Source organism: Nematolebias whitei, chromosome 4, assembly GCF_014905685.2.
Source record: "Nematolebias whitei isolate Nwh7 chromosome 4, NemWhi1, whole genome shotgun sequence".
Lineage (NCBI taxonomy): Eukaryota > Metazoa > Chordata > Actinopteri > Cyprinodontiformes > Rivulidae > Nematolebias > Nematolebias whitei.
The window spans coordinates 23,892,923-23,916,851 of NC_056501.1; the positions used below are offsets into that span (position 1 = coordinate 23,892,923).

General features: G+C 39.5%; 3 protein-coding genes across 3 annotated transcripts in view; 2 read left to right on the forward strand and 1 right to left on the reverse strand.

Moving 5' to 3' along the window:
- LOC119409024 (alpha-1A adrenergic receptor-like) overlaps nucleotides 1-3,605 on the forward strand; it is a 28,814-nt gene extending 25,209 nt beyond the window's left edge. Inside the window, exon 2 of the mRNA XM_037675885.1 lies at nucleotides 2,672-3,605. Coding sequence (XP_037531813.1) covers nucleotides 2,672-3,237 — 566 coding nt within the window. The 3' untranslated portion in view covers nucleotides 3,238-3,605. The remainder of the gene's footprint in view (nucleotides 1-2,671) is intronic.
- Nucleotides 3,606-9,350: 5,745 nt separating this feature from the next.
- LOC119409025 (gastrotropin) lies at nucleotides 9,351-10,291 on the forward strand. The gene is made up of 4 exons (XM_037675886.1): nucleotides 9,351-9,425; nucleotides 9,522-9,682; nucleotides 9,756-9,845; nucleotides 9,944-10,291. The coding sequence occupies exons 1-4, from the start codon at nucleotides 9,359-9,361 to the stop codon at nucleotides 10,001-10,003; spliced, it is 378 nt and encodes a 125-aa protein (XP_037531814.1). The 5' UTR covers nucleotides 9,351-9,358; the 3' UTR covers nucleotides 10,004-10,291.
- Nucleotides 10,292-19,097: 8,806 nt separating this feature from the next.
- Nucleotides 19,098-23,929, reverse strand: part of ccnjl (cyclin J-like) — a 22,133-nt gene continuing 17,301 nt past the window's right edge. Inside the window, exons 3-5 of the mRNA XM_037675888.1 lie at nucleotides 21,454-21,753; nucleotides 21,208-21,367; nucleotides 19,098-20,739 (exon numbers count right to left, since the gene is read on the reverse strand). Of these exons, the coding sequence (XP_037531816.1) occupies nucleotides 20,229-20,739; nucleotides 21,208-21,367; nucleotides 21,454-21,753 (971 nt within the window). The 3' untranslated portion in view covers nucleotides 19,098-20,228. The remainder of the gene's footprint in view (nucleotides 20,740-21,207; nucleotides 21,368-21,453; nucleotides 21,754-23,929) is intronic.

The following is a 23,929-nucleotide window of genomic DNA, read 5'->3' on the forward strand; positions in this document are numbered from 1 at the left end:
ACACACACACACACACACACACACACACACACACACACACACACACATCACATTCAGGAGTGCTGAAGCTACTGAGGTCAATTTAAATTGGGGTGCAAACCGTTTTATTGAGATTAAAATATGTCTCTCTAATGTATAACTTACACCCCTGGAAGGAATTGTTCAAAAAGTCAATCAGATTTAAAAACTGAAACAATGTCTGTCTGTCTGTCTGTCTGTTCTGCATCTGTCTGTCTGGCCTGCATCTGTCTGCCTGTCTACCTGTCTGTCTGTCCTGAATCTGTCTGTCTGTCTGTCCTGCATCTGTCTGTTTGTCTGTCTACCTGTCTGTCTGTTACACATTTACAGAGCTAATTTCACACTTGTAATCCTGAGATTACGATGCATCCTCTGTCTCTCCAGGAGTTTAATAATAACAGAAGAACGTGGGTCGATTTAATTTAAGAACTGTTCACTTCTGCCTGCACTCAAACACACTATTTCTTTGTTTCACACTAATCCCCCCTCTTGCTGTGCGTATTAATGGCCTGTTTTTTTTTTTTTTACTGTCTGTGAGCTCTTGTCTCTTCACCTCCTTTAGCTTTTAAGATGTCCTCTTTTTTTAAAGCTCATGGGCAAAAATGATCACAACTGCAGATTAATGCAAATGGGCTTATATAAAACTCATTACTCTTTGTTCCTTATTGTTTTTGTGGCTGATGTCTGTCTGCTCCACAGGTTTGTCCCTGATTTTAGTCAGTTTTGTTGAGTTTTACACACAACGTCGACCTTTGTGAGTCTTTTCTACATAAATCGATTAATTACTACCTGAATGAAGAGGAGAAAGCTTCTTGTGGAAGTTCAGGCTTCATATCCATATCCTCTCACTAAATGGGATTTGGTTTTACTTAAAAGCAATAGTTTTAAAGCAACAAAACTCCAAGCGTATGGAAATAAAGTCCATGGAGTTTTTCTTTGTCATTTTATAAAATTTCTCTAAAATAAAATCAGCTTCGACCGGATTTTTTTATGCATATGATCCGTTTCTGAAGGCCATTTATGTGAATGGGATTTTTTTTCAAAGAAAGTACTACTAGAGTTAAATCTGAATAATCTTTTTAATGAATGCTGCTATCTACTGGTCATATTGTAATCTGCAGTCAAAACTCTAAAACTAGAAGCAGTCAGTTGTAAAAAGATGCAGTGACCTTAATTAGAAGTCTCATTGACTAATATCAGCAGAGTGAGTGACACAAGTTGTATCTATCAATATGACGTAAATATAAGTTATCAGCTATTTGTTGCATAAGAACAGAACAGTTTGTGACTTTAACTAAATGAAAGATAGAAACCTTAGATATGAAAAAGCAAAAGTTGGAAAATAATTGGTTCCATTTATAAATACTGTATGTTCCCACAACCACAACAACATGGTGGTGTGAATGCAAAGCAACCTGTTCTTTGTGTTTTGCAGACGATGTGATGTTTTACATGAGCTATGCGTTTAACATTCTGTGCCCAGGATTCAATTGATTTTGTGTCCGTTCTAGCCCGTCATGTCAAAAAGTCCCCTGGGGAAAATAGTTGTGGATCTAATTATTGAATTAGAGGATTGTTGTCACTCTTGCTGCACGTTAAGTGTGAGAATTTAAGAGGTGAAAACTTTGGCTTAGTTTTCATCAAACTCCTGATCAGAAGGAATCAGAAACAAAAACATCTGCTGGTTGCCTGGCAACCAACCCCAAAAATTATTTTTTTTTTAAACAGTGAAGGCACAAATGTCTCTATATTTATAAAGTCTCACATTAGACAAATGAGATTCAGCACATTAATCTGAGCTTTAGAAGAAATGTTTTGGTCTTCATCCCTGCATGTATAACTCACTCCATCCATTTAATACCTGCTTTGTCCTGTGCACTCGCTGGCAGTTTTGTTCAAATTTGCCCAGTGATCTTTTAGGTATTTTGCTAACACACGGACAGGGTTGATGCCAACAATTAAAGCCAATGTTTTAATCAAACATTTTGCGCAACGTGTTTTGCTCTGATTATGTATTGTGGATGATTGCTACTACACCAAACTTTAGCTTAAGTCTTGTAAAAATGACTGAATTAGACATTTTAGGGTTTTCTCATTTTGATTGTCTGTGTCAGCTATCTTAAATCAGGTTGACTTAACTCATTAAACAGTTGTAGATGCACATTTAGTGATTACTTACTGTGATTTTCATTCAAATGTGTCTAGCGGTTAATGAGATATTTTGCTAACAGACAGATTATGATTATAAGAGCTCTGGGACAATGGAGGGGAGCCATTGTTTCTGTAGTTTGTTAATGGGCTTGAGCTGAACAGAACGTTACCTTCATCTAGTATCATAAACGTCACATCATTGCAAAAGACACAAACTGCTGTTTGACTTTTATACCCTTGACTACTTGAAGCTAATATTTGTTGCATTTGTGTACACTCTTAAATGCTTTGCAATAATACTTTTCTAAAATTACAGAAAGGAGGGGCGCTTCTTAACATTATGCAGATATTTTTCACTTGAAAAGCAAATAAAAATGAAAAAAAAAAACAAGTATTACAATTAGGAAATGTGTAAGAAATTAACATTTCTAAAGCAACTGGCTACATAATGACTGAATATTGTCCTTCAACGTGTCCGTCTTCTGTTTTCTGCTGTCCTCAGGGTCTTTTAATGTGAACCTTCGACCTCCTGAGGTCCTCTTCAAAGTAATCTTCTGGCTCGGATACTTCAACAGCTGCCTGAACCCCATCATCTACCCCTGCTACAGCCGCGAGTTCAAGCTGGCCTTCATTCGGATCCTCAGATGTCAGTGTCACCAGCAGAAACGTCCCGGTTGGAGGGCCTACAACTACCGGTCCTCCACCTTCAGCTCCTCCGTAAACTCGCGCAAAAGCTCCACCGATCACACCTCCAGCTGGCTGAATGGAAGCCAGCGCACCCTGCCGTCCTCTGCCAGTCCCAGCCCCAGCTACCTGAGCCAGGGCCTCCCTCCGTGTCCCGAGGGGGAAACGTTGTACATCTGGGGAGCCACCACCCCGACTCCGTCCACTCCCAACCTGCTGCCCAGCAGCCCAGCCGACTGCCAGCAGGGAACGCTGAGAGGGGAGCTCAGAGATGGGAAAATGTCAGAGGAGACAGCTGGAGGCATTTTCTCTTTTTCCTTTGGGAACATTAAAGAAAAGGGAGGAATTATCAACGATAAGATCAATCCCGAAAATAAAGTGTGACTCATATCCCTTCCTTTTCAGAGATCCCAGCATGGATGCAGGGTTTGCAGGTTTCTTTAGCTCAGTCATCTGTCACTGGAGTTTATCAGTGATCAGCGTGAGGCGAAGGTAACCATCATATTTGTGCTGCTGTTTCACAAGTATTTTTCACCAATAATGGGCTGAAGACAGCTGATCCAATCACTGAAGCAACTGAACCTGAAAGGAGGAACAAAAACTTTTTTAAACCTTTCAGGTAAAAGTCCTTATTGTAAAACCACAAAAAGATGCAAAGAACTGGACTCTGGTTTAAAATAAAGTGTGAAAAGACAATGGGCCACTTTTCTGTTGCAGTCACTTGATATTTTCATGGAATGTTGTGAAAATGATGTATAAGCTGTATTTTTCTGCTGTGCACACAATCATCAGATATGTTGTTGGTATGTTTGTAGAAATGTGACGAACAAATAAAATTAAAATTGCTCAAACGCTGCTCGATGATGAATTTATTCATCTCTTTAGTCTCTCGTTTTGCACTATTGTCGATGTTTTATTGGAGGCTTAGGGGTTGTCACCTGAGTGAAGATAAAATCCATCAGTATTTAGTTTTTGTTTGTTTTTCTACAAGCAGCCAGATGTGTCTAACCCTGACCAATAAAAAGGATTTTACCAAAACTCTCAGAAATTAATCTTTGGAAGTACATCCACAGCTGATAAACTTTTGGAGTCAACCCAAGTCCAAATGGCCAACTCAAATTAGAAAACACAAAAATGTCTTTACCTAAACCAATTTTAAGAATACCGAGTGTGATGAACGCACTCTTTTCCATGACCCCGGGTCATTTTTCATAATCGTTGTTTGTTCGTACCTAAAAAACATTCCTGATTATTTTACTCTCACAGACACTTAGTCAGCTGTTGAATCATAAAAACTCCCACATTCTTTGTTTTGGAAAAATAAAAAAATAATGAAACAAAGTTTCTTTATTTGATTATGAAACATTTGAGACATGAAAAATGTTGATTTTTGTTTGCAGTAATTATTATTATGAAATCATTGAAGTGTTTTAATATGTTCTGAGTCCTGCTGTATAAGGCACTTTTGACTTGTACAGGGTGTTGAGCATATCTGGTGTGGTTGTGATGTTTTAAGAAGATGCAACTTGATACACATCTCTTCCATACTTTCAGTGTTATTTAAATAATCTGACAATCTGGCTAAATTAATAATCTTCCATCCAAAGACCAAAAGTAAACTATTTATTCCAAATGGTAAACTTTACCTAAACTCTTACGTGGATATAAACCCAAATAATTCCTATCAAACTTTTAATCATTAACTTCAAGTATTCAATCTTTATTGGTCTTTAAACACACCTGGTTCTAATTTTTCGAGAGCAAATAAAATGTAATGATGAAGGAAATAAGTTTTATCCTTCTTCACCCTTAATTTCACTTGTTACATGAGCTAAAGTTTGTCTGTTGACTACTTGTTAATTAAGGGACATGAGACCATGCGGAATATTTATAACCTAGGGGGGCGGGGCCTCCTGTGAATGCAGCAATCTCATTGGCCGTGACAGACGTGTTAAAAGAAACTTCTTCAGGTTGGTCACGTGAGGGCGCAATTCCCCATACTACACCGAGTGCACTGACTGAAAGGGAACAAGGCTGTCCAGTGGAGAGCACAGGTATGCTAATCCGTTAACAGCTAATAGTAGAACTAATTCGTTTTAGTGATTTCGCTAACTTTGGAAACCGTTAGCGGAATTAGCTTCAGCTAAATTAGGCTTCACCAAATTTTAAGTCCATTAACATAATTAACAAGCATGTTCCTGTCTGTTGTGGGCGTGTCCTGAAGAGTCTGTTAGGCGTGCTATTGGCTTACGTGTGCATGTGACAACAATAAATAATGGTTCAGTCCAACTTCTACAGCACCCAGGAACTGACATCACTCAAGTCTTTTCCTCCTTCACACTGTAAAGAGAGGTAAGTGTTAGCATTCTTTCTTCCAATATTTCATTGTTTTTATCCATAGATTGTCATCGTCAAGCTCAACCTTTCAACACTGTTACATGCATAAATCATATTTACTATTGTTTGGGAAATATCAAAGAACCATCTTGGAAAAATATATTAATTTCTTGTTTTCCTCATGCCATGTGCAACTCCATATCCTAGCTAATGTGGACTTATGGCTAATTTAGCTGAAATCTTCAACCCCATAAAATTCCACCCCATAACAAAAACCACTGTTACAGGGTTGAAACATTGTTACGGGGTTGAAGGGTGGACTGTACTTAAGCCAGACAATCCCCTTTCTCTAAATGTTTTTACATGATCTTTTCAGACCATGCTGGGATAACCAAAAACAGATTATTTTGGCCTCTACAAGAGGATGTACTGTGGTATCCATTTGATGATGTTCTTCAGCTCATCCCGCCTCCTCAGCCCGTGACAGTACGTGATTCACATCACATTCAAATTCAGAAGGAGATCTGGGACAGACTGACTGACTAAAGGATGAACGAACAACAAATAGCAGGAACAACAGATCAGATAAAAGAAACCATCCACGTTCATTCAGAGTTTAGTTAACGCTCAATTCCCATTTTTTAGAGCCGTGTACTATTTTTTTTTACTGCTGATAGCACAGATGACAGATTCAAGCACATATACAATTATTTTAATATTAGCAGTTATAGTTAAGAATGTAACTTCGTTGTGATGTCAGTTGTTACATTGTTAAACTGATTCCAGTGATTTTGTATACAACATTCAGCCTATGCTGTCATTCGTTTTCTACACTTAAAACAGATCTGTTCAGTCTAAATGTGATGTTATTTTTAAACAATGTTAAATATATATCTAGTGTTGTTTATTTCATTGTTTGTTTTAATGAATTAATTAAAGTCAATTTTAACTTGATTAAATGTCGTCATTCATTCAACCCTGTTACAGTGTGTTCAACATGTTTACTTGATGAATTGTTGTACATTTTTGATATTAATAACAAAAATAAAACTAATCTTTATTGAACTGTATGCAAAGTTTAGAGGACTAGTAGGACTAGTCATCAACCAATCACGTGGCAGCAGCTCAATGACGTCAGGCATTTAGATGCAGTGAAGATGACTTGCTGACGTTCAGACGGGGAAAACATGGGATTTAAGTTGCTTTGAACGTGGCGTGGTTCTTGTTACCAGACAGACTGGTCTAAGTATTTCAGAAAATGCTGATTCTGTGGGATTTTTAGGATATACAGTATATAGGGAATTTTTCTAAAAGATTTCCGGTGAGTGGCATTTGTGTGGACAAAAAATGTTGTGGTAATGTCAGAGGTCAGAGGAGAACTGTCAAATTGGTTTGAGATTTTTTTAAAAAGCAAGAGCAGCTCAAATAAGCACTTGTTACAAAGGTCTGCAGAAATCCAGTCTCTGAACCTGTGCCGAACCATGACTATAAGCGCTGGGCCTTTAGTCAGGAAGTAATATTGTAACAACCCATAACAAGCTGCCTTTTGAGACAATATGGAGTAGTGATCTACGAGTTACTTTCAGTTTCAGAATCGAGAAACTCCCCCTTCAGGAAGAGCTATCCCCAATTTTATATGTCAGGTACATCATCCATAAGCTGACATGACTTATGGTGCCATTTTTTTACAGTCACTAACAACATGAACACAACTGCAAACCCAACACTAAAAAAATCCAACAGGGACAAGTCATCCGAACACGTAACCTGAAAAAGTCCACCCACATTTGTCCCAAGATGAAGTCTCAGAAAGCTCTGCTCTCACACATCTTGCATTCAAGCGCAACATGTAATTTCAATAACTCAGAATGACATTTAACTGAAACCTACAGAATTTACTGCTTGTGTAAAATTTTACAACGTAATGAAACCAAAATACAGCTGTAATATAAAAAACTATGTATATAAACCTAAATGTGATATTTAACCTTCTTTTTTTTTAGAACAACTGCAATTCCATTAAAGATGTTTAAATTGACAGATTGCAACTGAATGCATCACGTATCTTCATATGATCAAAATACAAACATGCAAGGCCTTCCAGAAGGCTGAGTCACGTGTCTTTGTCCCACCTACTCCACCTCAACAATTTTATTGATTGATTTTTGCGTCAGTTATGAAAAAACTCATCCTTGAGAATTTTTGACTGTTAGCCTTCCCTCCTGACAGTGATGTCTTAACCAATGGGAAAGAATCTTCTTCTTGGCGTCTTCTTGGAGACAAAAAATTCAAAAGAATCTGATTAGGTAACTACCGTACTTTCCGCCATACATGTTGCACCACCGTATAAGTCGCATCAGTCCAAAAATGTCTCATAAAGTGGAAAAAAACAAAAATATGTTGCTTCGTCATATACCTCTCATGTATTATGCGTCACCGCTGACGCGTCGAGTTTATGTGTCACCACTGACCACCAGGAAACATGGTCCGATGTTGTGCCAAAAATCGATTGGCTGCAAAATGGCGGCTGCGGGAGCGTTCACGGGAAGACTTTAACAAGAATTTAACACGATTAATACTTAAAAACAATTATTTGCTTGCTCTGCATTATAGCAGAGGTGTGTCTCAGTTTAACTTTTCCTTAATAAATGCACTTTAATGGTCAAATCAGCTGCATTTCGCCTGGGCAGTACAGTGAAATGCAGCTGATTTGACATTTGCTCCAGGAGTTCTGGAGCGAGACGAAGGTGGCTCTGTATGGAAAGCCAAGTGACTCTTTTTTTTTTTTTTTTTTCATTTACCCTTTATGAAAGACCTGTTTTGGGGAGCAAATGGTGGGGCTTAAGGGCCTTGCTCAGGGGTCCAGAGTGGGGCAAATGAGGTTGGAGGCAGGTGTGGGTGTTTCACCTTTTCCACCACATTTTGATGTTGATGATACCGGGAGTTGAACCTGCGACTCTCCGATCACAGGCCCATCTTATCTAACCTCTGCGCCACCACTCCCCTAATAGCCACACTTACCTATTAATGAGACACTTGGCTTGCCATACTATTTGAGCACCCTCTAGTGGCTGAAAATGGTAGTGTTCAATATTTTCCATGTCAGTATGAATGAAATCAGATCTCAGCCAAAAATTGGTTATAAATATGGGAAAAAAAACAAAGAAGTCGATTCGCCATATAAGTCGCAGGGCATGCTAATTTATGCAAAAAGGATACAGCAAAAAGTACAGTATGTTAATTTAAAAGTTTTTTTGCTCACCCACAAAGTAGTTTACAGAAAATGAGAGAAAATAACAAAAAACCTAAATGTATATACATTTTTTTTTTTTTTTAATTCAATGCACCACTTCATATGTGCTGAATTCTAAGGCCTTCTCTGAAGGCGCAGAAGGCCCTGAAGATTCCTCACTGCTCTGAACAAACATCCAACTTTGAAGCGTCTGAGCTGCAGCACCTGGTGCCACTCCTGTCAGCTAAGAACTGGAAACTAAAGCTACAGTTTGCACAGGCTCACTTTGGACAATAAGAGCTCAGAAAAACCCTGCCCACTCTGATGAATCTGTATTCACTGAACTCCAGTGACCTCTACTGTCACCAGATCTCAAGCCAATCGCTCACTCCTGGGATGTGATGGACTGGGAGACACATCATGGATGTGCAGCCGACAAATCAGCAGCAACAACATGAAGCTATCATGTCAATGTGGACCACAAGCTCCAAAGAATGTCTCCATCGTCTTGTTGAATTTGTGCCACAGAAACTTAAAGTAGTTTTAAATATTTTTATGCATTTTTGTGGCATTGCTCATGTAAGAACACCTGCGGCTACAAACTAACTTGCAGGAGTAAAGAAAGCGTGCAGGCATCTGTTAAAGTACAAAGTATGCTGACAGACTGATTTGACATGTGCCGACCTCACTCGAGCTCAGACGTGCAGGCCGAGTCTCGGTCACATGTCAGGGCTGCTTGAAAAACCTGATTTTAGCAGGAGTGTGGACCAGCTTCAGTGTGAAATGATGGGACAGTTCGGTCTTGAAAACAAAAGTCACATGTGTGGGAGTCACATGACGAGGTAGAGGAGAGGAAGAGGCAGACCCTGACGTTCCTGCCACTCCTCTCCAAGCTCATAAACGCCTTCCTCTTGTCATCTCTTCCTTCTTCTCATCATGTCATTCGCTGGGAAATATGAGCTGGAGAGTCAAGACAACTATGAGGAATTTCTGGAAGCAATCGGTATGAGGAATTTTAACGTTCTCACGTTTGGATTTTTTTCTAATTTACCTAAATGTTGTTGAACTGTTTGAGCTGGAAGCTTTGTGCCGTTCACAGATTTCCTCAAGGCCAAGACGGACCACAAAGTGGTGACTGAGGTGATTCAGGATGGGGACCACTTCACCTGGACTCAGTCCATCCCCAACTGGACCTGGACTAGTGAGTTCACCATTGGTCAGGAAAGTGAGCTGGTGTCAATGAAAGGCCAGAAATTCAAGGTGAGTTCGACCCAGTTTGCAACAGAAAACGATCGTTTTGCTCCTTCCTTTCGTGATCTTTGGCTTTTTGCAGGCTGTAGTAACTAAGGAAGACGGGAAGGTTTTACTCCAGTTCCCAGAGTACCACTTCACCGCAGAAATGGTCGATGACAAGCTCGTAATGGTGAGAGAATGAATCCTTTCTTCCAGCAGATGAGCCTGCGATCAGCAAGAGTTGTGGTTTTGTCAAATGATCCCAGATTTGCTTCTCTTTTTACGCAGACTTGCGTAACTCCGGGGGAAAAGGGCGTGACTTTCAAGAGGGTTTTCAAGAGGATTTAAAACTACAAGACCCAACAGGAAAAAATAAATAAATCCAATTTGAAGTGAAAATGGAAAAGGCTTTTTGTAACGCAACACTGAATTAGATTGTTAGTTTTGGGTGTGACTGTGCAGAAATGAAGTTACGCAACGTTTGACGGCTGTTCTGGATTTAAGGACTGATCCAACTCAATTCAGCCACATTTAGTTTGTTTAGCCAGGCTGAACATACTCAAACTGTGTTTGTGATTTTTATTGTGTTTGCCCGAGTTTAATTTCATGAAATGTGTCGTTTGGACAGAAGTACTGATTCAGTTCTCTGAGTTTACATGAATAAAACAAGTATGCTCAAAATATGACTTGTTAATTTGTCAGGGTTCTTGGTTGTGATGAACAAAAACCCCTAAAGTTTGAATTAAAAAAAATAAATCAATTAAAATGAAATGATTAGCATGCTTTGATATCTGTATATATCCTCCTGATTCATGACAAATGTTTTAAACTAATGATGAGAAGAGATGGAGTTAAGGCACTCTGGTCAAACCTTGTGCATTATGTTATAATAATTTGTTGTAATTTATGTATGTGTTGTGATTGATTCTCAGCTACTACCACACCAAATCCCTATTTTTTCAATATTTCATACTAATTTGACATGTTCACTTCCTCTTTTTGCAAAATGAGAGAACAGTGTGCAGAGGGGTCACAGCTGAAATGTGTTTGATTCAGATTTTAAACAGGTCAGCAGGATTCTTTGTTTCGTTATTACTTTCAAATGTTTTTTCCAAAAGCTGCCCTTGAATACATACATAAATGTTACTCTGAACTCCAGTAATCTCCTGTTTATATGCTGCAGACTTTTGCAAGGAAGCAAATAAGAAAGGATGTCAAATGAGTGTCTGCAGAGAAAAATATTCAACGTCTTAGTTGAGAACTCGAGTGTGCAGAAAGACTGCGCTGCTGTCTGAACTGTTGCTCAATCTCTAAAACAACTTCTCGGTTATGTATTTTACCGGTGTCTGTCCGGTCATTTGGTCGGATAAAAGACAGAAAAAGAGATGAAAACTGGTTTAAAGCATACTGACAGTGGGGGTGCAGTGTGTCTTCATGTAGAAGTAAAAAGTTCAGTGAATTGCATCATTACATCTTTTTTTATCTCAGAGAAATCAGCACATAAGAGAAAAGAAAAAAATAGAACTGTACTGTTTATGTGTAAACCTGAAATCACTGCATGATCTCAAACATTTGTAAAAAGTAAATAAATAAACAAACGATACTTATTAATATCAAAACTCTTATCCTTCCATCCACTAAAGTCTCTTTAGTTTCATGTGTGAAAAAAATCCAGAATTGCTGCCAGCTGGTCTACATTTGAGATCAAAGCCTATAAGAAGGACTGAGAACTGAAACTACTGCGTTTGAAGAACTGAAATTTGTTTCTAAACACAAATTTTAAGATAATTAAAATGTTTTGGGCACGAGAAGTGCACCTTCACACTGTTGCCGCTAGGGGGCGCCAGTGTTTTTCCACAAAACAATTTGCTGCATTAAAGTGTTTATTCAAAAACAGAAAATTACTGCAAATGTTTGACTCAAAACCAACCTCATAAATAAGATGTATGTTTTAAATGTCGTGATATAAAAGCGAGGGAGCAGAGGTTTGCTAAGCTTCTTTAAAGTTAGACAAAGAGTTAGAGAAACACAGAAGGAAGACTTGGCTCACAATATGGACTACATGTTTGAACATGTTTTGCTTGTTTGTTTGTTGTTTCTTTGTGTAACAATCGTAGAACTTGTGTTGCACCGCTCCAGACATCATCAAACCTGCAAAATCAACATTTACGCTCACGTCCATCAGAAACACAAAACCCAGGACCTCATGACGAACAGATTCAAATCAAAAATGGTTATTTAAAAAATAGTATACATTTTCATGTGTTTTTGTTTAGAACCGTCATCATTCAAAATTCTGACTATTTTTCTAGGTCGTTTTTACAACAAACATCATCACAGCATGATGTTACCACCACCGTGCTCTACTGTGGTCTTGGTGTGGGGATATAGTGAGTCCACTTGTTAAAAGTAAAATAAATAATAATTTCAAGGAATATACAGAGTTTTTTTTCCCCTAAACACTGGTACATCTTTGAAAAGTAACAAAACGCTTCTTGTTCTCCACTGAGCTGCTCGTTTGGTTCTCTTGGTAGAGAGACAGACTTTGGGGGATTCATTTAAATTTAATTTAAGGCCTCGGAACAAAGAGGGAAACCAATTCTCGGTGGGTTTGTTTGTTTGTGTCGTTTTCACACCACAAATCTGGACATTTTTTTAAAGGTACATTTCATAAATCTTTAAAACAAATAAAGGTACTCTTTGTAAAGTATGAAATGTAACATGAAAAAGTTATCCTGAACCGAGGGGTGCGATTTGAAGCCACGTGGACGCTTGAGTCACGTGATTGATCCACATAAGGCTGGCTGAGAAGAAGATGTTTAGGTGGGAAAACATGAATAAATCAGCTGCTAAACGCAAAAGAAAAGAGAACAAGACAAGAAGTCAAGAACAGAGTGGAGCAGCTCAGCATTCAAACATGCAGCGTTTGTAAAACATTTAGCCCTAATCTATCATTTTATCTGCATACTTTACTCAACAAATCAGCATAAAACTGTATATAGAGCCATCCAAGTTGTTAACTTCTCCATCATCAGTGAATAAGTTCTTACTTTATGGATGTTTTTTAGATTTTATGACATTGCAATATGCATTTCTAACATTCATTCAGATTACAACTTACAAAGGAATTAATTAGATATAAAATGCCAATATAACCTGACAAACAGCATCTTCCACTTTCACCCTGAAGTCTTTATTATATGGATTATTTTAGTTCACTAAATACTTTTCGGTACAAGTTTTGAAACAATGAAGGCTGCATTGTTCTTTTTAGGCAAACCCTACCTGTAAAATGAGTAGATCCTGCTCTACCTCAAAATGTTTTGTTTCTTGCTGGAGGAGACATTGAAAGGAAGCCAGCAGCCTTCCTCTTTATCTCTCACTTTACAGCAGGTTGGCCTGAAGCACAAACACTCGGCTCTGTCGGCACCTCCATCCACCGAACACAGCATCTGGAGAAATGCCCCTCAGTCTTCTCAGGATTTTCTTACTTCAGATCCTAATCAGATGAGCTCATGCTGATGTGATCAGAGGTGTGCATGCTAAGGTCTCGGATGTTCTCAGTAAAGTGACATACCGAGACATGCAAACATGCAGGCACAGAGATATGGAGGGTGGCGTTTTGTCTCCAACAGACACAGAAAAATCACTGCCGATGCTGTTCGAGTTGTTTTACTCCAAACTGCTCAAATAAAAATGGAGAAATAACTTTATTTTCTTCTGAATGAAAATCGTATGGGTAATCTTGTTAAGATCGGGGGTCTCATGCTCCAGAGGGACCGGTTTGTTAAACAAATAAATAAATTGGTGCATCCCTGTATTATAAACATCTCTGAGAAATCTGTCAGACAGATCTCACCACAGACCTGCACAGGTTTAAAGATTTTTGCAGGAAGAACAAACAAACTTTTTAGGCATCATGCTAACTGAAGCCTAAAATAGCTAAATGCTAGCTAAAAGTAGCAAAAGTCTTACTAAGTTCAAAGTAGCAAAACACTACAAGTACAGTAGTAAAAATGCTAGCTAATAGCAATGAATCATTAACTCAAATGTAAATTAGCAAAAGCCTTAAAGTAACAAAAGGCTTACTAATTGTTTAAAGTAGCAAAATGCTAGATCAACATTAAAAAGCAAAAGTCTAGCTGAAACTATCATTAAGGCTAGTTTGTTAGAAGCTCAAGTAGAAAAAGACTATTCATAAACTAAAAGCAAGAAAATGCTAAAAGTAAAAATGTATCATGCTAACTGAAAGCCTAAAAAGTGGCTAAATGTTAAAAAGTAAGTCTAGCTGAAACTATAGGCTATATGTTTGTTAGAAGCTCAAGTAGAAAAAGACTAGTTAGAAGCTAAAAGCAAGAAAAGGCTAAAAGTAAAAAAAGTATCACACTAACTGAAAGCCTAAAGTAGCTAAATGCTAGCTAAAAGTTAAAAAAGCAAAAAAGTCTAGCTGAAACTACCATTAAGGCAAGTTTGTTAGAAGCTCAAGTAGAAAAAGATTAGCTAGAACAGGGCTATTCAACTGGTGGCTCAGTTCAGCCCACCATTGGGTTAATTTTTAAATAAAACTAGATTTTAAAACCATAAAACAAACTTACTTAATGACAATATGGACGTATGGCCCCTGAGCTATTGGCTTCCAGTAACTGTGCCCCCCTGAGCAATTAGTTCAATAGCCCCGAGCTAGAAGCTAAAAGCAGGAAAAGGCTAAAAGTAAAAAAGTATCATGTTAACTGAAAGCCTAAAGTAGCTAAATGCTAGCTAAAAGCAGTAAAGCACTAAAAGCTGGCTAAAGGTAGCAAAACGTTACCTAAAACATAATGTTGCAAAAGTCGTAAAGTAACTAAAAGTGAACTATTTGTTAAAAGTGGCAAAGTTATAGCTAAAATGTAAACAAAAACAGCTAAAATCTTGCTAAAAGTTTCAAAAGGCTAGTTAGAAGCTGAAGTAGCAAAAGGTTAGCTAGAAGCTGGAAAAAGAATAACTAAAAGTAGTAAAATGCTAACCAAAAGTAGCAAAATATCCAAAATGTAAAGTTGCAGAAGCCTTCAAGTAACAAAAAGCAGACTAGCGTTGAAAGTAGCAAAAATGATAGCTAAAAGCTAAAAATAGCAAAAGCCTAGCTAGAGGCAAAAGGCTAGCTAGTAACAAAAGAACTACATATTAAAGGTGGTAAAATGCTAGCTAAGTGCTAAGAATAGCAAAAGGCTAGCTAAAGCTAAGAGCTAGAAGTAGCTAAATGTGATAATTGCCAAAAAGGATGCAACTTACTAACCATTGAGCAGAACCAAATTGTTGTCCCTTTGTCTTTGTTCACTGTAAAAAGACATTGTGACTCAGTGAGAATAACTGTATAAATAAAGGTTGAATGAATACAGTAGCCTGTGGGGCAGAATCACTAAATATTCTGCTGTTCTGAAAGAAACAAAGCCACAGCTCAGCTGTTTCTGTGGGTTCATTCTGTGTCCAACATGAGGAGGGGGTGTAGAAGGGGGGTGTCAGGCCACCATTATACCAGAGCATAATGTCTTAAAGTGTTAGAGATGTCCCACGGCTGAACAGGACAAATGCACTCCAACACAGAAAGCTCTGACGGAGCTGCAGAGGCGTCTTGCAGGAGCAGTGTCTGGATTTCTTCAGCACTGTTTAACAAGAAGCACGAGAAGTTTGGTAGTCTGACTCGTGGGTTTAATATCCCACCCAGGATTATTTGTTTCTTTGTTTCACAGTTAAAGTGATTGTTCTAAAGTAGTGTTGGGACAGCTTCCTGTGAATGTTTGTGACGTTGAATGATCCATGATAAAAGTGGAACATTTCCCCCACATCAAATCAGCAAAATAATCGGGTCGGGCTCTACCTGTATAATAAATACTGCATTTTTCTGTCTACCACTCCTGAGATTTTGTGTGGGGTGCACCCTCCTGTCACCTAGGGGGACACATCTTTTTCTATAGCCCATCTAACAAAGATAGCCTTTTTGACAGTAGGTCACACCGTTGCCTTAATCTGGCTACTAATCAAATGTGCCTCTGAAATCTCCATCTTGTCTTAGAGCTTTCCTAAAAATAATATCCACAACCAACTTGAGCATGAACACTTTGCTAACTGCATGTAGCTGTATGCAGAAACATGGCAAATACCTGACATTATGGTGAAATGACCAGTCTTTTGATGTCAGCATCAAGTCTGAGTGGGTCCAAGACCTACGGTAAAAGGACTGCCAAAACAAATTAATTAAAAAATATATAGTGGTTCGTACAAATGCTCCATTAAACCTTTGTCAGTTTTGCACTGCAGGCTTATTTCAGCTAAAATATGTTGATTTCCTTGCAGAAAGTACCCCAACCAGCCCTGGAAGTGCTACAGCTAGCTGCTGCTATCTGCACTTGCACATGTCTGCAGAATTCTTAGTATAAAAACATGTAGTGTAAAACTGATGGCACTGTATACGTTTTTTAATTGGACTTCAAATAAAAGGTGGCACGGTGACTCAGTTGGTAGAGCTGTTGTCTTTTAGAGAGAAGGTTGCCGGATCAAATCCTGGCTGGGGACCTTTCTGTGTGGAACTTGCATGTTCTCTCCATACATGTGTGGGTTTTCTCCCACAGACCAAAAACATGCATGATTGGGAACTCTAAATTGTCCCTAGGTGTGAGTGAGAATGTAAATGGTTGTTTGTCTCATTCGCCTGTGTCCCTGTGATGGACTGGATCCCTGCCCAGTGAGTACCCCACCTCTCGCACAGTGATTGCTGGACATGGGCACTGGCGACCCCCGTGACCCAAAATGGAAGAAGCGGGTAAAAGGTAATGGATGGATGGATGGAAGTCATACTTTTAGATTGGAGCTGTTTCAAGAGTGCAGCAATTCACTTTGGAAACAAACGTTAGCTGGTCAGACATAATCCCCATTTCTTCCAAAACACATCTGTAACAGGTAAGATGCTGTTTATGATCTGTCTGCTGAACCATAGTTCAAAATATTCCAACTACAATTTTGTCAAAACAAAGTGGACTTTAGTCAATAGTTGAAAAGTGTTCAATCCCTCTGAGCAGCAACACTTGTTTTTAACGACGATCTATATCTAGAAAGAAAAACGCAGTATTTCCTGCATTCAACGCTTGAAGGAGAAATCTAAACAAAGACATAGTTTAACTTTAAACCTAACATAGGATCAGAAAAGCAGGCTGTAAGTTAAGATCTAAAATATCTTGCCTTTTTCTCAAATGTAAGCAAAGAAAAACAGCTCAAATGCCATCAAAATAGGAGGAATTAAATAAACGTGTTTACTTACATTTAATAGTTGGGTTTAGTGAACAGTGTGTTGCATTCTCACAGCATGTGGTCACAACTGGAGGCCTGCGCATAAAACCTGCAGCTTTATTGACTTCCTGTAAAACAGAAGCACTGCAGAGGAAAGAGTCTCTCTCTAAAAGCTGCAATAGTTTAAAAAAAAACATCTTGGAAACTCATCTCACTTGTGTTTTTATTCTTCCATGGCACTATACGATAAAAACAATTTATCATTCAGTGTCATATAAATCAAGACTACATGTTACAAAAGAATTTTAAAAAGTGAAATAAAAGTGGAAGTTTGTGGTGTCATCACTTTTAAAAACAAAAATTGGGTGAGTGTCATCAGCACCTTTTCACCATCAGGAAAAACAGAGTCAACCTAAATCAAAATCATTCAGTAATATCTATCACTCATAGCTTGTGGCTGCAATATGCACCATAATCACCGTTTTCAGAGCCGACTGCCCTCTATAGAGAAAATCGAGTCAAATAACACAATTATTAAAAATAAGTTATAAAAAACAAAGTTGAACCAGTGGTACACACGAGACAGTGATGGTTGTGGTCAGTATAAAGAGACAAATTAAAATAAAAAGATCTTATTGCACCTTTGACACCTCAATCTGAAGTTGCACGTGAATGATGAGGGGGGGGGGGGAATGAAAACTTACAAAAACAGAATTCATAAATGAACTAAAACATAACTCGTCCAAACGGAATGCAGACATTTTAACAGAAGTGTACACAAAGTTAGAAAAACCTTTAAAAAAAATACCTGTTCAAACTTTTTTTAGAGCTGCAGATTTCTGGAGGATTCATGTGGCGTCAGAGAGAGGGTTCTACAAAACTCAGACCTTTAGAAAGGGGGTTCTACAGAAGAGTTATGAACAGTTAATATCTTACCTGTTGTAGACAGCTCTTTAACAGATCTCAGGTTGAAGAAATTGCTTCATTCTGAGCAGACTGACGAGCTAACGGCTAGTCAAGAGACCAAAGTGGATTTTTGTTGTCTTAAAAAAAAAAATTGTGGTTCGTGTGCACTTTTTGTTTTTTAAATTGATCCTTATATATCAACATTAATCCTGCATTATATGGTAATTACATCCAAAACGTTATAATATTCCTGCAGGAAGGGCCCAGGGTGCACAAGAAGTCCTGCAGCTAGCTGCTGCAACTAATAATGCTCGTAAATAACCCTAAATGATCACGCACTGATGTTAAAATAATGAGAGTCAAGTTGTTGTTTTGTCTTAACTCTGCTCAAACTTTCTCTAAACAGAGTTCAATTCCATCTACAAACAGGTAAAGCATTAACTATTAATAACCTCTCCACAAAACTTAACTTTCAGAATGTCTGAGCTGTTCCAGTTTCACATGCAAACCATGAAATCTTGTGAGATCAGGACACAAACACGGTCCGGCGACACACAAGAGCGCATTAAAACTTAAAAACTGAACGTTTAATCTGCAGGCTGTTTGAATTATTGACAACTTGACACCAGTTTTTCTAAATCTGTATTTTCTTCAGACAAATCTAAACGAAGAGCTTAAGCTCGTTTTAACATCTGACACAAGCAACACAAGCGTTTATCATTTGAGAGGGAAACTCTGAACAGTTTTTAAATAAAATTATTTAAAAACTTTAACTACATCCATCAGTTTATTGATGTTTTTGGTGCATTAAGGAATAGTTTATTATTTTAGGCCTAAATTGAATCTTGAGGTCCATAAACTATCAAAGTACCCCCCATCATGACCAGTAGGCAACCTCTGCGATCAGCACTGGGAATCTGGATGTGTTTACGCTCGAACAGGAAGTGGCAGATTGGGGATCGCAGCTTTAGAAATTTAGGAAGCAATTACAGATGACTGGCTGCAGATGTTTGAATGTGAAACTAGCCACCACGCGTTTGTTCCCTCATGTAGAGCTGAGGCTTCAGCAGCAGAGCTGTACACACAACGGTCCAGGGACGCATTAACATCCGTTTTAAAGCACAAAACAATGAGAAGGCAGATAGTTTCAGCCTTTAGACCTGAGCCTGAATATACAGTTTTTATGAACAGGTACAAAAAATATATAACTACACTTACACTTAATTAATTAATTAATTAATTGTTGGGTCGCTAAGTTTAAAAATCTACACTACATCAAACAAAATAGTAAGAAAATAAAAGTCATAAATAAAAGCTATGGCATGTTTCAATGGCATCATATTCAAGTAATCTTGCTCAAGTCCCTGATAGTGGTTCATGTAAACATTGGGAGGCATCACAGACACAGAACCAGCTTTTCTTTTTCTTTTAAAGGCAGCAGCAATTTGTATTTACAACACCGGTACATCCGTTTCTCCTTCACCGTGCTGGTCCACACATCGGTCGGTGTTCAACTCTTTGAGCGGTGCAGGAGAAATTAAAACTTTAGTATGAAGAGCGTGCGGGAGAAGCACTTTTTTTTTTTTTTTTTTTTTTTACCGGTTTGAGTGAAGGCTCTCCCACAAGGCTCGACTTTGGGGATAAAAAACTAAGCTGAACACTGCAGGCCTGTTCCGAGCCGTGGACTTCACCTGCTGTGCACGAAACAATGAAACCTTGGTCTCCTCTGAGCTCCTGTGTGCTGAGGAACTCCCAGAGGAGCCTTTCTGCTCATTACATCAAATGTTTGCCGACATGCACAGCCTCTTTGCGCTCTATAGATTAAGCGTTTGTTCCATCTTTAGTCAAACCGTGGCTTGCATAAAGAAAATATAATCAGCCCAATTTTCCATGAAATGCGTTATATTTTTGGGGATTGGATACGAAGAGAAACGAACGTCAAGCAGCAACGCTTGGCACAGATACTTTGTGTTCTGTGCACTTCTAAAATTGTCTCAACTATCACGCACAACTGAGAACAGGCACTGAATGAGGTGGGTGTACAACCACACTGCTGCTTTCATCTCATTCACAGTGATGACAGTCTCATAATAACAGTTTGATAAAGTCCGTTCAGTATACGGCAGGAAATAAAATGTCTACGTGCCTCCGAATGGAATATGAGGCAGAGAAGCATTCGTCACGTCAGTGTGATGACTTCCACGTGGTCTGTTCTGCCTTTGGACCTCTGCTTACGTTTGAGGCGTCTCTGTGAGAGGGGCGGGGGAGCTGGACGAGCTGAAGGTGTTGCAGTGCCGACGGAGAGAGAGAAGAGGTCCGTTAGTGGATGTTTCTGGGCAGGGAGTTGGGTGGGAAGAAGTGAAGTGGACTCCCGTGGGGGTTTGTGTTCCCTCTCCGTCTCCTGGCGTCACCTGTCAAAGCAGCCGGCTGTAAATGTGTGGTGTGCGCCCAAGTAGCCCCCGCTGTAGGCCATACTCAGACAGTGGCGCGGTTCTCCAGCGAGGGCCATCTGCACAGAGATGGGGCCCTGGAGAGGCAAAGCGCGGGCTCCTGGCTGAAGACCTGAGGTTAGACTCGAGTAAGAGGGGAACACTCCTCCAGGAGTGATGGAAGCAGCCCCAGTTAGCAGCCCCATGCGGTGGCTCTGGAGGAAATCCTGAGACATGCTCACTACTGGACCCAAAGCCTGGGAGTCGGCTAGTGCTTGCAGCTGAGACAAGGATGGGGAATGCTGAGAAAGGTGTGGGAAACCATCTGGCTGAAAGAGCAACTGTGGTGTGGAGGAGGAGCTGGAGGAGGCTGGTGTCTGGATAGCTGACACTGGGGAGAGGTGAGAAGTCTGGGACTGCAGAGAGGCAGGCCGGTGAGGAGGGGTGGATTTGGTTTTATTGGCCTCTTTCACGTCGTTGTCATGAGCTCTGTCATTAACACAACAAAAAGAGCCAGTGAGTCAGACACGCAAGGCATTTATGAATCACAGCTAAAATCATTTTTATGTGGAGAGACAAGAAAAAACATGCACATTTAAAGCAATTAATCCACAAAAAGGCAGCTAATAAAACCATTAACAGAAGCAAAGATTCCTCTGTACAAACCCTGCGACTTTCACATTATTAATCTGAACATGTGCAAGCAATTACACTAATCGCACATGTTGCAACTGACTCAGCACTAATGTTACAACCTAACTATGGTTAAATTACACAAATCCAAGGCTATCAGCTACCCCTGTAAGATGATACGCACAAGCTTCTAGTTACAGCAACAGTAAAAATGGCTGAATAAAAACCAAGGTTGACCTGGCCTCACACTTTAAAAGGATTATCTGCAACTCTTGCGCTTTTCCTTTTCTCCTTGGCTTGAGTGTGTTTGTTGGTGTGACTTACAGCAGCATGAGTTCGATGCACTGGGTGAGGTGGTCCCACGAGTACCCGGTTAGCAGATGCAGAGCCGTCGTCCAGCTTGGGGAAATCTGAAGGCAAATACGAGATGCTGCCACGCACGCAGCAGCAACCTGGGACGGTCTGAAATTGAGGAAGGCGTGATCTGCAAGAAGAAAAAAAAATAGTTCATTGATTTCAGTCAAACATGTTTTACTTTCCAACAATAAACTGTCTTCTCTTTAAACACACCCTGTAAGGAGACCTCCAGGAAGTAGTGAGTGTATTTGTCCATGAAGGACTTGGTCTTGGAGATGGAGGACAGGGGCCAGCCGTTGTAGAGGTCGCCCTCCTGCACTGCAGCGTGGAGGTAGTAGTCGATAAAGTGGGCGGGTGTGGGCATGCACAGATTCCAGCTGAAAGTCTCCAACAACAGAAGCTCCATTTTGATCAGATCCTTCTTGTTGAGGACGAGATTCAGGCTGCACATAAAACCAAGGGAGTTCAGCTGCTCCAGCTTGGGGACCCGGTCCTCCTTCTCCTCAAATTTACCTGAAAAAAGGAAAAATACAAAAATAACAAGTCACTCATAAAGCTGCATCAAAGAAAGTAACTTTAAAACATTCTACAAAAATACCCAATTATTTCATCTATTTAATTTATTTGTGTATTTATTGTTATTATTGTGCAACACATTTATAATCAGATCTAATGGGTTCTTGCTCATCTTCCACAAAACATTAATACCAGCATTAAACTGCATCTACGTCTGAACATGTGGTTATCAAAACATCTGTAAGCCTCTTTCAGTGGATCATAGAAGATTTCCACTCTTCAAAAAAAACATTTAATGTAACCTAACGTTTCAGTGTCTCTGCATCCCTCCAGATCCTCATCACTAGAAGAGCTATGTCATTATGGCGAGCCCCCTCCCCATCCAAAGACGGACTCTTTTCCATAGCAACAGCCCCGAGGCCCCAGGGGTCCATGTGACCAATGAAGAGGGGTGTTTCTGCTTTTAATCCAAGAGGCCTCCTCGCAAAAATTAAGAATGAGGGCGAGGAGGGTGTCGGGTTACTCTTCTACAGATTTGCCTGGAAAGCTTGAGCCTTGGACGACGTGCAGCTTTTAGTGAGGACTTGATGAGGCTGGCTGCTTAGAATCATGCTGCGACCAGCACTGAATTTTGAGTCACTTTACAGAGGATTTAAAAATCATCTTCAGATAGTGTATATGGTAGCTGTCACTTTTAATGTGGTTAAACTGGTTTTTAAACAGAGATCACTTTGATTGATTAACACAAGATAAAATTGCATGAACTGCAGTGGCGGGCATAAAATCCATTTTAGATGCATTACAGACATGGAAGATATTGAACTGATAAATGTGAAAAAATCTATTTTGTTCATGATAATTAATCATGCAATGTCAAGGGAAACAAAAGGTGCAACTCAGAAGTGTGAAAGTGCAGAGGTGGAACAGTACGGTCTGCACATACAGACAAATTTACAAGATGGTTGAGCAAGACATTAAGTACTTAAAGATAATTACCAAGTTAATTACCTTTTAATTACCAGGCGGAGTGACAAGTTAGAGAAGGTGTGCCTGTGATCAAGAAGTCGCTGGTTCGACTTTACTTCAGTACAAGTATATACTTTGCTTTAAAACTACCAGGGTGTGATTGGGACCATGCAACAAAATGGGTACAATGTGTCAATAATGGTTTTACCATTGAATCAAAGTTGAATCAAATTATGAGTTGCCTAAAAACTCACTTCTTTTAGCTTTTCCCTCTTCAGGGGTCTCTACAGTGAGTCATCCTCCTCCATCTCACTCTGTCCTGTGTCCTCTGTCCTCACTCCAACTACCTCCATGTCCTCTCTAACTGCATCCATATATCTCCTCTTTGTCTTTTTCCTGGCAGCTGCATTTCTAACATCCTTCTACCAGTATACCCACTGTCTCTCCTCTGGACATGTCCAAACCATCTCAGTTTGGCCTCTAGAACTTTATCTCCCCTCCTAATAAATAGCATTTAATTTTTCAACAACTAAAACGTCTTGTGGACCCTTAAATAATATCAATTTCAGCTAATTACTGTTCAATAATAATATTGTAGCAGCTGATTACAACAATAAAAAGTAGCTTCAGTTGTAGCTTTAATAACTGGAAATAACCATTTCTAAAAGTATATAAAACAATTTGCAAAAATACATTTTCTGACGGAAAAATGGGACCTCCATTATTCATCCATCCATCCATCCATCCAGTATCTTTACCCGCTTATTCCATTTTGGGTCACGGGGGTCGCTGGTGCCCATGTCCAGCAATCACTGTGGGAGGGGCGGGGTACACCCTGGACGGGTCGCAAGTCCATCACAGGGCCACATAGAGACAAACGAGGCAAACAACCATTCACTCTCTCACTCACACTAGGGACAATTTAGAGTTACCAATCAGCCTAACATGCATGTTTTTGGTCTGTGGGAGGAAACTGGATCACCCGGAGAAAACCCACGCATGCACGGAGAGAACATGCAAACTCCACCCAGAAAGGCCCCTGGACCGGGGTTTGAACCAGGGACCTGCTCGCTGAGAGGCAGCAGCTCTACCAGTTGCGCCACAGTGCTGCCCCTCCATTATTCATTCATATTATTATTCAATATACATAAAACCTACTAGTTAGGTGCGACTCCATAGATATAGCAGTTGTCTAATATATATATAT

Bases quoted from the DNA above. Each gene is read 5' to 3' on its own strand.
- LOC119409025 (XM_037675886.1), top strand. From the start codon at position 9,359: ATGTCATTCGCTGGGAAATATGAGCTGGAGAGTCAAGACAACTATGAG. The intron at 9,683-9,755 runs GTGAGTTCGACC...GGCTTTTTGCAG, and splicing joins TGAAAGGCCAGAAATTCAAG to GCTGTAGTAACTAAGGAAGA. The intron at 9,846-9,943 runs GTGAGAGAATGA...CTTTTTACGCAG, and splicing joins TCGATGACAAGCTCGTAATG to ACTTGCGTAACTCCGGGGGA.